Source organism: Rissa tridactyla, chromosome 1 (assembly GCF_028500815.1).
Source record: "Rissa tridactyla isolate bRisTri1 chromosome 1, bRisTri1.patW.cur.20221130, whole genome shotgun sequence".
Taxonomy (NCBI): domain Eukaryota; kingdom Metazoa; phylum Chordata; class Aves; order Charadriiformes; family Laridae; genus Rissa; species Rissa tridactyla.
Window position 1 is genome coordinate 170,061,709 of NC_071466.1, and position 16,098 is coordinate 170,077,806.

Sequence of the window (16,098 nt, forward strand, 5' to 3'; positions counted from 1 at the left end):
TGCGGCTGAGAAGGAAAGCTTTTTAACTGAAAAGAAAAGCGTTGGTTTCCAAGGCTTTGTAAATCCTGCAAGAATACCTGGTACCCTGTCTTAGAAGCTTACAGGAATATTTCCTTGTTTTATGTTTTTTAGGAAAAATCTTGCCAAGAGGTAAAACACCAGCTCCAGGTACAAACAGAGACTGTAGCTAAAGAGAGGAATGAATTGAAAAACTCACTGGAAAAAAAAGAGGGGGTAAGCTGTCCGCTTAGTTTCAAAAATCTAGAAAACAGTAATAATAAATGTTTAAAAGATTCGTTTTCAGTCTCACATGCTGGGACTGATGAGAGATAAAGAGGTTGTAATTCTGTAACTGTAACCTACCTGGGGCACTGTAATAAAGCGATACTAAAAATTTCCTAGATGTTAACATGAAGTTTCAAAATACAGGTTTTACTCCTGCCTTTCTGTGCCCCACATACCCGAGTGGGTGATTTTAGCCCTTCAGTTTTTTTCATTAGTGAAACAGTTATTTTGTATTACCATGTCCTCATTATTTTTTTCATGCTTATGGTCTGTGTATGATAATAGTTGTTGTTTTGTATCCTTAGATCTGTTTTAGTCTCAGGCCTAATCAGTATGTTCTCTGTGTGGTTGACAGGACATTTTCAGGTGTCCTTGAAGGATTTAGTTGCTTTTGCAAACTTGCGTAAGTCACTTGCCTGTGACTGCATAAGGACCAAACGTACTACTTTTTTAAAGATGAGCATTCAGACTGCAAAACCCCATGTAGTCCAGCTGGCAGCCTGAAGGCCAAATCCGCTTTCATGGCTTTCTTTACTGAAGCTGTCACCTATTCCCAAAAGGAATCAGAAAAGATATGATCGGTGGACAGTTTGGTGGACTGTGATGGGCTCTTACTGCCTGAAAGAGCTTGTGGATGTGTAGGTGTGACGGTATTTGCTCTGTGACACTGCTGCTACTCCCCTGGCTCCCCTCTCATTCAGCAGAAGCTCTATGGTGCTCTGTGGCGAGTGCAGGAGGATGAGTTTGGTATCTGCTGCAGTTGGCAGCAGGAGAGCCCAGACCACTGCTGGCTTGAGAAGAGTTCCCTGTCCTTAATTTTGAATGATAAAAAAAGACTGCGGTTGCTCTAAGGGTAGGAAATTTGGAATAATGGATGATTTTATTGTGTTATGGTAGCTCTTGAAAAATCTACTTGCCGGTGCTGGAATACCTAGCTCTGAAGCAGAAGGCAGCAGCAGTGGCACTGTGGGATGGGCTGGTTCTGTGTGCAAGAAATAACGGTAGCATACTTGGAAACTGTTTGCTGAGAATGATCTGCAGCTCTTTGTGAAAACATAAGAGCGGGCATACTGGATCACAAGAAAGGGTACAGCTTGGTGTCTAGTCTCTGGCAGAGAAAAATAGCAGAAGCCTTGAGAGAAGGAGAGTAGGGCAAGCTTTTCAGATTCCTCTGGTCAGGGGATTCTCCACAACTAGCAGTCCTTTGGGAGCTAATTTCCTGAAGCTGTATCTTCAGCTTTAACAGCTTTTACCCAGTTTTTCATCTGTGAAATTATCTCTTTGGCTTTTTGTACTATGTAATTTGTCATCCACACAGTTCACCAGGCAGTTTCACATACTACAGCATGTGTACAAATAGCGATTTAAATTAAAATTATATACAGTTATTTAATATTTTTTGAATATAGATTTCTAAGCAGTTGTCGATAGAACTTGATTCAGCACGAGCGCAAGTACTGGAAATTCAGGGTCTTCTGAAAGAGAAAGAAAAAAACGAGCAACATCTCCAGGGAAAGCTGAGAGAGTTAAAGGAATCTTTTGAGCAGAAGAAAAAACATAGTGAGACACTGCAAGCTGAATTAAAAACTGCCCTTTTAGAAAAGGTAAGGCTGGCCTCTCTTACCCCTTAAAAAAAAATATGTAAATTTCTCTGATAAATGCTGCAGCTTTTATGTCAATATCTTTGTGATAAACAGCTGTTTGCTGTAGTCTTGTTGGAAGTCGTAAGGTCGGGATGTGGGAACAAGGTCTTGAGGTGCTGTTGGAGATTGAAACAATATCATCAACAACAACGACGATCATGTAAAAAGAACCAGTGCTGGAATATGGATTCTGTAGGAACTGACTTTCAATAAAGTGATAAAAATGGCTAGATTTAATGTGTTTATTTTGCTTCAGGAACATGCTATGAGGCAAGAGCTGCCATTTTCTTGTAAAGCAGTAGAGTTTTCTGAGAGTGGTTTAGACAATATCTAGTTTTGGAACGTCCATGCCCATTACAAACCAAGTCTTCTCTTATTATACCAAAAGAATTTATCTGAGCAACAGTATGAAACTCATAAACGATAACGGAAAGAGTTCAAATGTCTTACAACATTAGGGAATGTTGTGTTGTGTGCCATGCACTGTTAAATGTCACTATAGCTTTGGCTGTCCTATGCTACATGGTCGTATTTGTGCTTTAGTCAGCCTCTGGAAACCTTAGGACTTGGAAACATTATTTAGATTTTTTGATGTTTGGTGTGACATGAATTAAATGTTGTTGTTAAATTAGTTACTGTAAAATCACAAACATCAGATTACTGAACTGCTATTTCATAAGTGGAAAAAAATCTCGTCTTGCAGTAGAAATACAGTTTATTGAAATGACTAAGCTTACTTTACCGCCTGTAACTTTAATTGAAACTTCCTATGCTTATGTTTCAGGCAGAACTGGAGAATAAACTGCAACAGCAGTCTATTTTGTCAGCACAGGAGCTTAAAGCAGAGAAAGTCAAGCTAGCAGACTTACAGAAGACCCATGAAAAACATAAGGAAAACATGGAGAAGCTGCAGCTGGACCTTTATGGGAAAGAGTCTGAGCTGCTGGCAACCAGGCAAGACCTTAAGGTACTTACAGTCATTTTAGTGTCGTATGTGACTTCGTAGATCTCTTTATATACATTTTGAAGAACAAGAAACAGTGCAAGAACTGTATAGGAGGAAAAAAACTTTTCTGCTATATATAGAATTTAGTGCTGTTCAGTCACTTCCCCTGGGACAAATGACATCCTGAAATTAATTTAAAGCCAGGAGTATTTGCAAGCTTACCTGAACTACTCTTCCATTTGTGCAGCAGCAATCTGAGCTCTGTGAGCAAAGTGACAGATGATTTATTTCTGTATTCTTTCAAGAGTTAATTTTTTGTGTTGCTTTTTCTTGCAATATATTGTAGCTTTCAACTAATTTAAATAGCATAGCTAATTAGGGCAAAGTCTTTGCCGGCATGTGAGTAACCGCTATCTTCTAGATGATTTAACTAGAATTTTAGTTGTCAGTCTTTTTACATGTCCTTGACCCTTCTGCTTCTTCCTGGCTGATCATAGACTTTCAGAGACATCAAACTAATAGAAACAGTAGGTTTAGGAACCTGCCTGGAATATGGGTGCCTGAACTTGAAATTTTTGCTATTCCTAAACTGGATTTATCTGATTTGGTATTAGGGTGTAGTGCCTACAAAGAAGTATTGCTGGGAGTTGAGTCAGTCAGTAAAGGTGTTTTTTGTCCATTTTTCTGCCGCCTTCCTTCATGCCAGTGCTAAGCCGATGCTCCGGATAGTCCCAGGATGTGCTGTGCAGCAGAGACTGCCTGTCTACCGGCAAGATGTGCAGCTTTAGCACTTTTCTCTTCAGATGAATCCCACTCCAGCTTTCTCTGTGTCCGTCTGACACTGTTGTTTTAGGCTCTTCTGAAGTTTATGGAGAGAAATAGGCACATTGGGAGCACAGCTCATCTGATCTGCTTTAGAAGTCGGCTTCTGTTTGCTTTTTTATGTATAAAGGGAGCCATTGGTGACTGCTTAGATTTCAGAGCTCCCTTTCACCTGTCCCAGTGGAGGCCTTTCAGTCCCACCACTGAAATTGTTAACGGTCTTGTGGCAGTTTCAGATAGGTCCAAGTGAGCTGTGGACCCCTAGCCAAAATCCAGGTTTGCAGTTATTTTAAGAAAAAGAGAAATAGCTCCCTTAGATATAGGCCATTGGAGTTTTATTAATCATATTCCTCCCTTGTAGCATTAGATTTCTGCTGCATTTCCCTGCAGGTTACAGAAGCTTTGCTTCTAAGTGCTTCTTGATTGAATCACTATGTAAAAATGTGAAGAACTTTGGCATGGTTAACAAGCAAAGGTGGTTTAAACATAGTCTTTGTGACAGTTAGTTACTATAGCACACGTACCTCTGTGAGTTAATTTCCTGCGATGCATTTAGATCAACGCTTGGTAATACAATGACCTGTAAAAGCTCAGTGACTGGGTTTTTTGGTATATTTTTTATTTAAGTGTTGCTTGTTGCAAAAATAGCTCTGAGTAAGTATTATTAAAACAGCTTGATGACCTCTAGTTCTGGCAAGTATAAAATAGGACAGTAGGTGTCCCACATGCTTTTAAACCTGAATGGGGATGGTAGCAAGAAAGAGAGAACATTCATGCAAAAAGGTAAAGTAAGGTGATGGCAATGGGAAAACAAGGTTTCCAAGATGAGCAGTCATATAACTTGATTTACTTTGTAAGTCTCTGTGGAGCCTAGAGACCCTGAGGAAGATTGGGGTTCTCAGTACTGAAGTGATGTACCAACTTGGAGGCTGTTTGCTTGATTTAAAAAAAAATAAAATTAAAAACATATATTAATTAGCATTAGTGAGGTCTGCTTGCCACCACATTTTTTCTGTAAAACGTAGAAGAGGGAAAAGGTGGGGAACCGATCTTTAATCATGGATGTGCTGCCACGTTGCAATGTTGACCTGAAGAAGCAGTGATAGCTTGTCTTAGAAGACCATGAAGGCAAAAGCGCATTCAGAAAGCCTCAGCATGATAATCTTAGTTTTGAGAGCTGAATATCAAAGTATCACTCGAATCAGAAGAACTTTATGGTAGAGTTTCACAGTCCAATTCAAAGTCGGTTGTCTGGATTATGTTTTGCCTTGGGTAAATTACTTAATTAAGGTAGATAATTTGAGTCAGAGCTATGGATTTTGATTAAAGTTTGGAACTGAAGCTGATGGGTGGGCTGGGGTTCAGATTGGTCTTAATCTTCTTAGTAGGCAGTAGTAGAAGTTTTTAAAACTTCTATATAAGGTGATCTTGGGTGTCTTTCAGTGCGGGATTTTTAGGAACTCCCTGCACGGCTGTGTTGAGTCAGCACAGTTTGAAGCCCAGCATTGTCCAGGACAGGCACAGTGTCCTGGTTTGTGGTACCACAAACCTGTATTGTGAGATTTTAGCAATGCTAGGTTTTCTTCAGTTAAAAATACTAAATATTGTCATGTGGTGTAGCACCATGCTCTCAGTGAGGTGGAGGTTTCAGGTGTGAGGATAGATCATAAAAGGCCATGTGGCATATGGGTGACACCAGGAGGGTGGTAGATGTAGTTCCTGGGAGTGTATGGAAGGAGTTGGACTGTACACAGAGCACCATCTGCTGGCATCTCTTCGGAATATCACTGCTGGGATCATCGGCTCATCTCCGGCTGGGAGAGACTGAGGTGTGATTGCAAAGTGAAGTTTTGCAGTTGGAGATACAGCATGGCACGAGAGAGCGAGCTTCAGAGCGGGCAGCTGCCCGCTGGAGTGCCGTCAGCACGGCTGGATCCTGCTTTCTGGCTCAGGAGCGGAAGATCCTATGTAGCTGTAGCCAGATGGAAACTTCGAAGCCGTAAGTCTTGCAGAGGAAAAGTGAGAAGGGCTGTAACAAAATCGGAAGTGAGAACGTGGTTGTAATTTTATGGATACTATTTGCTGCAAATTTACTTTGGTTTAAAAATGCACTGTCTGTAACAGTAACTACACTCATACATTTTTGTCTCTCTGACTGGAAAAAGAAATTGTAAAAGCTATAGTTTTTGATAGAAAAGAATATCTATAAATCAGAAAAGACTCCCACTGAATATTTTTTTGTGTGTATACACACACACATATATACAAATGTATATGTGTGTATATATGTGTGTATATATAATCACAGAATGATTAATTTTAATTAATACTATATAAACATTTTTTGTATACACACACAAAATATTTTAATGGGGTTTTTTTTGGTGGAAAAGGCGTTTTTTATATAGAATGGTTAACAAAAATACAGAACTGTTATTTTTGCCTTGATTTTGAGTTTAGCGCAAACATACTTTGAGTGAATTCTGCTCTCCTGAGTTCTGCCAAGTATCCTTCAGTCTTGGCATTTGTGCTTTTTGTAGTCAGTCCTGGTTTCCTCTGTGTTCTCAAAAGAATGTTTCTTGCCTCCAATATTGGCATCGCCATCAGTGTATCTTTAGTGGATGTTCTGGGACAATATTCATGCTGCCAAACCTCAGGTCTATAAGTCAGGAGCCTAGTTGCCTCCAGTCAGCCTAACCCTTCTTCTTAGGAAGCGAAGAGAAATGAGGTTAGCATCTGTGAATAATTTCATGTCTCTCTTTGGGGACTGGGATCAGGGAGCACACAGACTAAACAGTTCATTTGTGCATCTCACTTTGTTTTATCGGATCCAGGTCTTACCACCCAGCTAGGACCAGTTCTGCTGTTGGCACCATTATTTGCACTACAGCAGCCCAAGTTGTAGTGCATCAGACTGTGATATCGTCTTATCTTTTTCGTTATTTATTTGAACTCTTACCAGTCATCCTAGCATCTGTTTTTATTTACAAAAAAAAAGTGCAGATTGGCATCTTTTTGTTCTGTACCTTTTCATTGCATTCAGTTTTGTCTGTCATCCTAAAGAGCAATCTCATGACTGAAGGTGTCTTGTTGGGAGAACACCGGTCATATTCTGGGAGCAATGGCAAAGTTGAATGGTAATTAAATAGGGTAAATGGTATCAGCAGTTTTGAGAGGTGATTTTATGTTAAAGATGAGAACTCCTCAGCAGTCCAAAAGAATCGGGATGAATTACAGTCTCGGTGGAGACTGGGCCAGGAGCAAGGGTAATAACTGAATGCTTAACCATGTGCCAGAAGATTTCTGCTCATTTTGAAAGGACGCTGTGAGGGACTTTTGAGCAAAGCAGAAAGAAAGGCATAAATAGATAGAAGGTTGATTTACTGTTAGAATTATGGTGAATGGTTTCACAGTTAAGGTAGGTAACATTGTTAATCACAGCAAATTAAAAGGCACTTGTAGATGTAAGCTATAGTGTGCTAAATTGTATGCAAAATTCCAAGTCTTTTATATTACAAACTATTGAATGATAGAAATGTTTCTGCATAATACACTGCAGAGTGGGCTGAATACTGGCTCCCCTAGGTGTAGACACAATCAGATAACCTGTCCAGTGTAGATACCTTGGGGGGGGCGTGTCTGTTGAGAGAGGAGTATCCCCCGGGTGAGGCTTTTAATTGGGTGTCACTATCCACTTCATCAAATTTCATCATCCTGTGCTAACGCATTGGATGTAACCACATTTCTTCTATTGGAAACAAATTTGAATAAAAGCTGTGGCTTCATTATGTTTCCTTCTAAAACTGCAGAGGCTATTGGGTTTTTCCTGTGAAGGTGTTGTGTGATGATGCTACACTTCCCATCCTTTGGTACTCCACTGTGCCCACAGTGGAGCAGAAAGGGACGATTTTGCTTTCTGAAAGACCTACCCTGCTGGGTCTTTCTTTTCACTTGAAATTGCGAAAGCACCTCCTATTTTGCTTAAAAAAATCTTCTGAGTTAACACCTTGTGAAGTGTTAAGTAGTAAACTCTAATAGCTCAGAAAGGAAATAAAATAATTTGTCTGCAAATTAGTTTTAAAAGTCAGTGTGAGCTTTTTAAGAGCCACTGGGGTTGTTGAAAATGCTATTGAATCAGCAGTGTTCCATCATCGGTGTTTCAAACTAAGTCTGACTCTACAGGCAAAATACTTTAGACATTGCAAGGGAGGGTTAGGAGGCAGCAGAAATAAATTTGCTTTTAAATCAACATGGGAGTGGCTAAAGCATACGCATAATTAAGTGAAGTCAAAGTGTGCTTATTGTTCCTTTTAAAGTCACTAACCTCCAACAAAAGGTTTGATTAGGATTTAAGTAAGAGCTTCAAAAGAGTTTAGTTTGTCTTGAAAGAATTTAAATCCTTACTGGTCCACTGAAGGTGATAAACTTATTACTAATAACAAATCTCCTCACCTCGCATTCTGTATCTGAGCATCAAAAATTTCCATAAATTACCAATATTTTGAAGGAGCGGAGTATGAATTTGGTATTTTTCTTTCTCATTGGTTCTTTGTGAAAGAACATGCTTCTGAGTGGAGCTAGTCCTTGCCTAAGCCGAAGGCTTTAAAAAAACCCAAACCTCCAGAATACTAACTCAAGAAGAACCCCAAAGTTTGACGTTGCTGTGAGCAAATAGAATGAGCCTTGGGTGCAAGTTTTATGTTATTTCTTGGGTTTTCGTGACCTGTTCTAGCGAGATAAAGCAAAGTTCTTTTTCTAGGTAATGGGGATAGTTGGAGGCAAATTAAAATATAATCTGTAGTAGATTTTGAATGGAAGTTTAAATTTTGTGTTGAAAATGCTGATGCAGCTGAGACTGTGAAACGTTTTGTCCTCATAATAGCATTTCATGTTGTATCTTTCACTTCAGCTTTTTCAAAAATTTTACAATTGTCCTAGCACTAGCTTCTTTAAGTCATCGGTAAAAAATAGCGTTGGATGGCTTTTGAAATCTTCACAGTATAGCTTCGCTGCCTCTTAAGTAACAGCTGTCTATAGAGTTATAGAGCAGTTGATTTGCCCAGAGAAGAAAATAAATTTGTGTGAGCAAATTCAAGTTGATTCTCTAGTCATCAGTCACCTTTCATTCTCTGCCCTTTTGTATGTTTACACCTTTTCTCTGTGGAAGGATGCAAACTGGAATACGTACAGTAAGGTATTGCTGCTGGAAGTGGTACTGAGGTAGTTTCTTTTCACTTAGGTTAACCTCATAACCTTGAATTTTCTGTAATTATGCTTTTTCAACATTTGAAGCTAATGTTGCATGCTAGATAACGATTTTTCCATGTGCAAAATGTTTAAGTGACTGTTGAGTATCTGAAACTCTTACACTGAGAGATAATTTGCAGAACTCTCTTTGTAATTAGTCCACAGAAGAGAAACTTGCTCTGGCTCAAGAAGAATTAGTTTCCAGCAGAAATCGAATTGCTAGCAATAATCAGCAGATTCAGGAACTGAAGAAGGTAAAGTCTACACTGGAGCAGGATGCATCAAAGAAGGAGCAGCAGCTAGGCGAGAAGACCAAAATGTTACAGGATCTTCAGAACGACAGGGTAAGTCTCTCTGTCTTTTGAAATCTTCACACATCCATCCTGCACAGGCACTCATTACTACTTTATGTTACATCTCTAAACAAGGGGTATTTTGAGGGCTTTGCACTGTTGTAGTGCATAGTAATGGCAGCTTTGCTGAGTCTGTGGTGCAAAGACTTTTAACAGACAATTGAAATTAATTTGGTTCCAAATAGGCTGTTAATTTGTTCTCAGTGGCTAGACAGGTGTAAAAATGTTATTGGTTTTAAATCTAAAACTGCAAACGTGCTGCTAATTGTTTGCACTACGAACTGTGGATAGAGATATGTGGCAGTTGTTTCCCCTTAATCACAAAGCCTCCAAGTAGGTTTTTGGCCCTGGATGGTTTTTATTTGGTTGGGTTTTTTATTTTGTGAACTTGGAAGAAGTAACTTTTCTAGCACTTTTTATTTCTCTTCAAGATTTTGAAAGAAAAAGACTTGGCTAATGAAAAATGTAAAACAACAGAGCTCCAGGAAATAAGGAGTAGACTTGAAAAAGAAAGTGCCAAGCTGGGTGAAGAGCTTAGAGCCTGCAAGCAAGAATTTGAGAAGGTATATTGAGACAAACTGAGTCTTCATGTAGTTGGTTATCTGATAAGAAATATGTGCCTACTCAGTAGATGTTATCTGGAATGGCTTTGCAAAGATGGTTGCTGTAAGTATCAGTATTACAGGTAAGGGAATCAAAGCACAGGTTTCGTTGAGGTTCCTGAGCAAGGCTGACTTGATTGGTGATAATCCTGGAGCACCGGTGCCCAGTGTTCTTGGCCAGGTGGACCACATAACTTAGGTTCAGGATGGGTTGTATGTCCTGGCTTTTCTTCTGTTCCACTGTAGATTCGCTGTGCGTACCCTTGCTTGACTATTCCGAAGCACAGAAAAGATATCTAAAAGTGTCAGAAATGTGAAGTTTCCCAGATATTCTAGGCACATCTGGTACTTCTCAAGGATGTGTGGTAGAGTTGAAACTCCCTTGATGTGCTGTGGTTTCTTAAAATGTCTGAAAAAGTCACAGTCGGGAAGAAGCAATGTCAGGAGCCTCATAAAATACTAACGCTCTTCCAAAATCATAACAATCAAATGAGCTCTCTAAAGAGTAAAAGTTTGGAGGCTTTAATGAAATAATTTTTAGTCTTCAGTAAAACAAACTATTTCTCGCCACATCCTATGTATTTCATTTTTTAGTCTCCGTAGAAACAAACACTCCTAAAAGGCCATAGTTTGTGTTTTCCACATTATGCTATTAGTAGTTATATTTGCATCTGTTAAGCACACAGCATTTAAGTTGCTGCACAAATATAAATGAAGGTACAGTCCCTATACGCTAATAAAAAGAAGTAACGTGATATTTTGAGTTTCAGATGTTCTTTTGTTCTCCAGTGTCTAGAAAATGGTCTCTTATTTTTAGATAGAAGCCTGTACTTTGTTTCTGTCAAGCAATGTATGCCTAGTACTTTCTTGCATTTTGGGGAAAAGTTATTATAATTCTTGTCGTTCCTGAAATCTCTATTCTAAAGAAGGAACTTTATGAACATGTATACAAAATGCGTGCACACCAATGGCAGCTTAATATTCAACTCTTGATCTCCCTACAAGCAAACAGACTGAACCAGAAATTGTCTCCTAAAGGCCTATACTCTGTTTCCCATCTCCTACTGTGGAATGGGTAGATAGGCATCTACAGGGCATCCCCTCTCCTCGGTATGTGTTCTCTCGCTGTCTTTGGTTTGGTTTTAATTTGTGATGCAAATAGGCAACTAATAGGCAACGCCTATTAGTTCCTGCATGCTTGACTATGTAATTTTAAGGAAAATGGTTACTATAAATTTAACTAACATTTCTACTTCGAGATTTTTTATGTTTTGTTACGAAGAACAAGTAAAACTGATTTTTAGAACCAAATGTATCATCCTACTTGCTTAAAACATAGGGTAATTATTTATACATTTAAGACTAATAGAAATTATCTTTCTTCTATTGGTGTTGGTTTTTACATTTTTGCTATGACGCTTTTAACCTCAGTATTGTAACCAGAGAAAAGTGTGAAGTAAATTTTAGAACAGACTCTAGAAGATGGTAATGGACCTATCTTTTCAAAGAACTGTAGAAAATAATCCAACAGAACTTACACTACTTTGCTAGAAACATATATTACATTTATTTTAAAAATCAAATGTTGTTCATAATATAGGTATAAGTTTAAAATCTTTGATTATGAAAATCACTGATACTTTGTGCTATAAAGTCATCCTTTCTTCTGGTGATAAAACTAAAAATTATTGCTGTCCTTTCCTTAGAAACAATTACAGTAGTTTTGAATTTAAATCATTTACACTTTCAATGTTGCTACTTTAACTTTGAGCTCTGTATCCTAACAGGAGGTGGCAAATCTCAAGGATGCAAAACAGCTATTGATTCAACAGAAATTAGAGCTGCAGGGCAAAATAGATAAGATAAATTCAGCTCTGGAACAGGAGAAGAAAAACCATCAAGCTGTCAAAGATCAGCTGAAAAAGAGAGAAGAGGAGCTGAAGAAAGAATGTGCTGAAATTGAGGCTAAACTGGTTAGTATGCTAGAGAGTATACTACTGTTATTTGTGAACATGCCTCTGGATTCTTTCAGAGACAGAGAGGAAGCAGAGTTGACTTCAGTTTCACATTACATTAATTTTTAAATGACAAAGTCAGAAATCTTTGAGGCATTTAATGGTGTAGGAAAATTCAGTAGGGAAATTCAGTGTCTAATATAGTTTGTTGATTAAAAGTGGTGATTCTAGTACAGTAAGATTCTTTGTCTCAATTACATGTAGGGAATAGGGAAAGAATACTTGGAAGGTTGTTTTTCATTGTTGCATTGTTTTCTTAGCACACAGAGAAAAAAGAGAAAGAAGAAGAAAACCGGAAGCACGAGGAGAAGGAGACCAAGCTCAACATGCAGGTCACAGCTCTGAATGAAAACCTGGCTACCATGAAGAAAGAGTGGCAAAGCAGTCAGAGGCGAGTGAGCGAGCTGGAGAAACAGACGGATGATTTACGTGGGGACATTGCCGTCTTGGAAGCAACAGTGCAGAATAATCAGGATGAGAGAAGAGCGTTGCTGGAGAGGTAAGCCGTGGTCATGACGATGTGGAAGTGTAGTTTGGGAAATAGCCTCACACTGAAAACTTGTTTCAGTTGATTCAGGATTCTCTATGCCTGCTTTGTTTAAATCCCTGTTTGTTGATAGTGCCTGGGCTGTGGGTGCAGTTTCCAGAGTGAAACCTTCTGTCATCCCTGCCAAAGCACAGCAAGGGGTGTTGAGAACAAACTGTGCTTTTTTGAGATGGGGGTGACCATTCTGTAGAAAATCAGGCAGGCTTATCAGGATGTCACTTATCACCAAAGCCACAGCTCTGCGCTTGTGCTCAAGGATTTATGCCCATCCATAAAAGCCTTCTAAATCCATTGGGTTTCTGTGAACTTTGAGGTGTGTAGGTTGTAGCTTCTCATGTGTTGTGTGAACCTTGCAAGGCCTGGCAGAGAGGGCTTCTCTTACCTGAGTTAACTATCCTTCTCCATCACTGTGAGGCTCCCCTGCCTTGACTCAAGCAGAGTGGATTCGCTAGTCTTCCAGAAGCCTGGAAGAGGCTCCTTGGTGCTTCCAATAACGTAGAATTTGCTTAGGGACTTCTGCGTATGCCCACTGTTCGGTGTTAGGAGATTGAATGCGTAATTGGGTTAGATAGGCTAAAGTTCACACAAGAGGCATTTTCTTCCTCCTGAAAACCTACAGTCTTCTTTTCTCCAGTCTCTACAATATATTTAAATCTTATCTAAGCAGAGCGCCTTTTCTTCGGGCAGCAGGAGGCATGCAAGGCAGTGGGAATTACCTGAGCACAGTGATTACAAGGGTAGAAGAAACACCTGTGAGACAGCAAACTTTCTTGGTCCTTATTTCCTGACATGTCTGGTAAAGGCAGAGTGGAAAACGTTTTTCGATACTGTCAAGCCTGCTGATTTGGTTTTTGAGCAGTAGACCTTGGCAAAGGATGGTGTCAGTTTAAGAGAGATCCTCTTTCTTTGGCAGTCCCTTGCCAAACTCATCCAGTAGCCATTTACAGCTTGGTAGAAAAACACCCTTTCAAATTTGGCTTTCAACAGTTAACTGAATTTCAGCTGATGGGAGGTGGCCTTGCTAAAAGAAAAAGGGTTCTTTTCTGCTCCATTGTGTGACCTGATCTGCTGCAACTGGTTTATGAGAGTGTCCTGTTGCACAGGGGTACTACTTATCGGGGCTTGCAGTTGATGGATGGCATTCAATACTGTCCCCGGTTTTGCGAGTAACTCCAGGTGTTAATAAGCTGCAGATATCTGGGGGCAGTGCCAGATAATCTTAAACTGATTGTTACAACAGAAAACTTTTTTCCAGTCAAGTCGTCCAAGAACTCTTCACAGCAAGGATATTTTGGGCTGGATTTTATGAGAGTAACTTCTCAGATATGACAGCCTGCCCAAAGGAGGCAGTGTACGTTGCCTTATATGCTTTGAGATGACTACTTGCCATTTTTTCTCAGGTGTATAAAAAGTGAAGGAGAAATTGAAAAGCTTCAAGCCAAACTTGTAGAAATGAAGAAAAAGCTGGACAACACTACTGCTGCGATGCAGGAACTTGGGCGAGAAAACCAGTCGTTACAGGTACAATTTGATTTGAAGCAATTAAACCTGTCGATTCTCTGTGTGGGAAACTTATTTCAAGTTTGTGTCAGAGCGGTGGTGGGTTGCTACCAATCCAGAGTGATTAAGATGTTATACTTGTGGTGTACGAGGGCCGTATTGCTGTCTGGGGGTTCTTAAATCTGCTCATAGTTTTGAAACTTGGAAGATTTTCTCTCTGAACAAATGTAAGCTCTCAGTATCATGGCAGAATTGGTGCTTTTATACTGCACTGGGTAGCACGTGCAGTGAAAATAGAGGAAATTAGTAGGAATTAGACATGCACTGAAATAAAAACCTGCTTTTTTTGTATCTTCTATATAGATCAAACAAACACAAGCTCTCAACAGGAAATGGGCAGAAGACAATGATGTACAGAATTGTATGGCCTGTGGAAAAGGCTTTTCGGTGACAGTGAGAAGGGTAGGTGTGTTTTACTGTGTGTCTGGGGGGATTTTCTTTTTCTGTTGTTTTCAAACTCTTAGATGGGATACAAACTTCAGAAAATGGCCTTAATAGTGCTGTGATACTCAGGACATCTCAGAATACAGTTGTTGCTTGCGGTGCCTTAAATATTAAAAATAAAGTTTATGGAGCTTACTATATTCATGATTCTTTCGCCATTGTAACAGCATCCATTTCTAAACAGTGTTAAAATAGTTCCATCCCCTAAGCGAGCAAGCAAAATTACACTGTTGTAAGTGTATTTGCAGTAAACTTATTTATAACCAGTCTGAACTGGATTTACAGGTATAAAAGGAATGTAATAGAAATTATGTGAATGTGAAGTATATGTGAAAATATGAGGCATCACCATGATCTGGTGCTTTGTGACTATATATTTCTAAATACTAACTAAACATGGAACAGAAGAAACAACTGGATGTGTTTTAGGTCTGTAGTCAGACCTTCTTTGTAAAAGCAGCTGTGGTCAGCCAAGACGTTAGCATCCCTCAACTTGGCAGGGTCTGCCCTTCATCCAGAGATTACCGTCCCTCCAACAAGTGACTTGGCAATGAAGTACTTGAGGGATATTCATGAATTTCATTCTGCAGTGCTTCCTGACTTGGTCTTCGGTGTCTCTCCCTGTCCTGCATTATTTCAGTGATGTTCTGTGGGTAGTCTTTGAACAAAGGCTGGTGGATCCTTTGATTCAATGATACTTCTCAATGTGAAATCAGGTAGTTACATGTAGAAAGAACATGTTTTATAAGACCAGAACAAGTTCAAGCGGAGAAATTCAAAAGGAGGATGAACTTGAACCAGTTCATTTCCAAAACTAGTATAGTCTTCCGACTCAGTGAAGCACTTCTGAGTATTTTACTCCTATATACACCCCTTTAGAAAGGATTTATTTCTATGTCCTTCTGTGTGCTATGTAACCACTAATTAAAAATTCAAACTTCTGAAACCTGAGAGTTGGCTTAACATGATAGTGATCTCTGTTAGTGATCGATGCCCTGTCATTGATGTTCAGCATAAATGTTTCTTCTCTTTCACAGCATCACTGTAGACAGTGTGGAAATATCTTTTGTGCCGAGTGCTCAGCAAAGAATGCCTTAACTCCTTCTTCTAAGAAGCCTGTCCGAGTCTGTGATACTTGCTTTAATGACTTGCAAGGATAACTGGCTATCGTGAGTGACAAAGAAATGTTACACTAAAACTTATAATTTCTGTTGATGCACTTCGTTCAGCACTCAGACTACTATTCAGTTTGGACAATGATTGTAACACTTGGCAAAATTTAGTATATTTTAAAATGTTTATTGATACCAAGTAAAACTATTGTATTTTTTGTGAGACATGGGCTCAGATCATCCATAGCTTATTGCCATTTATCCTGGAAAGAGCTTCTATGTCTAGTTTAGAAATACCCAGTTATTTGTAAATAAAGTTTAAACAGAGGAGTAACAATGTATTTTTTTATCTTTTATTTTTTTGTTCAAGAGAAACAGCGTTTATGTGATATTGCAGTTTATTCTTGTTTCCTTCAAAGAAAAAGGAAGATGCAAAAACTTGTGAGGATTTTATGTATCAAAAGTTGCTGTAAAACCATAACTAATTGTTGCATTTGATTGCATATCTGATGTTCTTTATAA

The 16,098-nt window shown here is 39.1% G+C and overlaps 1 protein-coding gene across 4 annotated transcripts in view; it reads left to right on the top strand.

Moving 5' to 3' along the window:
* Positions 1–16,098, top strand: part of EEA1 (early endosome antigen 1) — a 70,277-nt gene extending 54,179 nt beyond the window's left edge. For 3 of the 4 annotated variants that reach the window (XM_054205632.1, XM_054205642.1, XM_054205662.1), the window contains 10 exons: positions 133–234; positions 1,695–1,889; positions 2,713–2,895; positions 9,102–9,287; positions 9,728–9,859; positions 11,686–11,871; positions 12,174–12,412; positions 13,861–13,981; positions 14,324–14,422; positions 15,502–16,098. In XM_054205632.1, coding sequence (XP_054061607.1) covers positions 133–234; positions 1,695–1,889; positions 2,713–2,895; positions 9,102–9,287; positions 9,728–9,859; positions 11,686–11,871; positions 12,174–12,412; positions 13,861–13,981; positions 14,324–14,422; positions 15,502–15,624 — 1,566 coding nt within the window. In that variant the 3' untranslated portion in view covers positions 15,625–16,098. The remainder of the gene's footprint in view (positions 1–132; positions 235–1,694; positions 1,890–2,712; positions 2,896–9,101; positions 9,288–9,727; positions 9,860–11,685; positions 11,872–12,173; positions 12,413–13,860; positions 13,982–14,323; positions 14,423–15,501) is intronic. The other variant, XM_054205653.1, reaches the window with a different exon arrangement.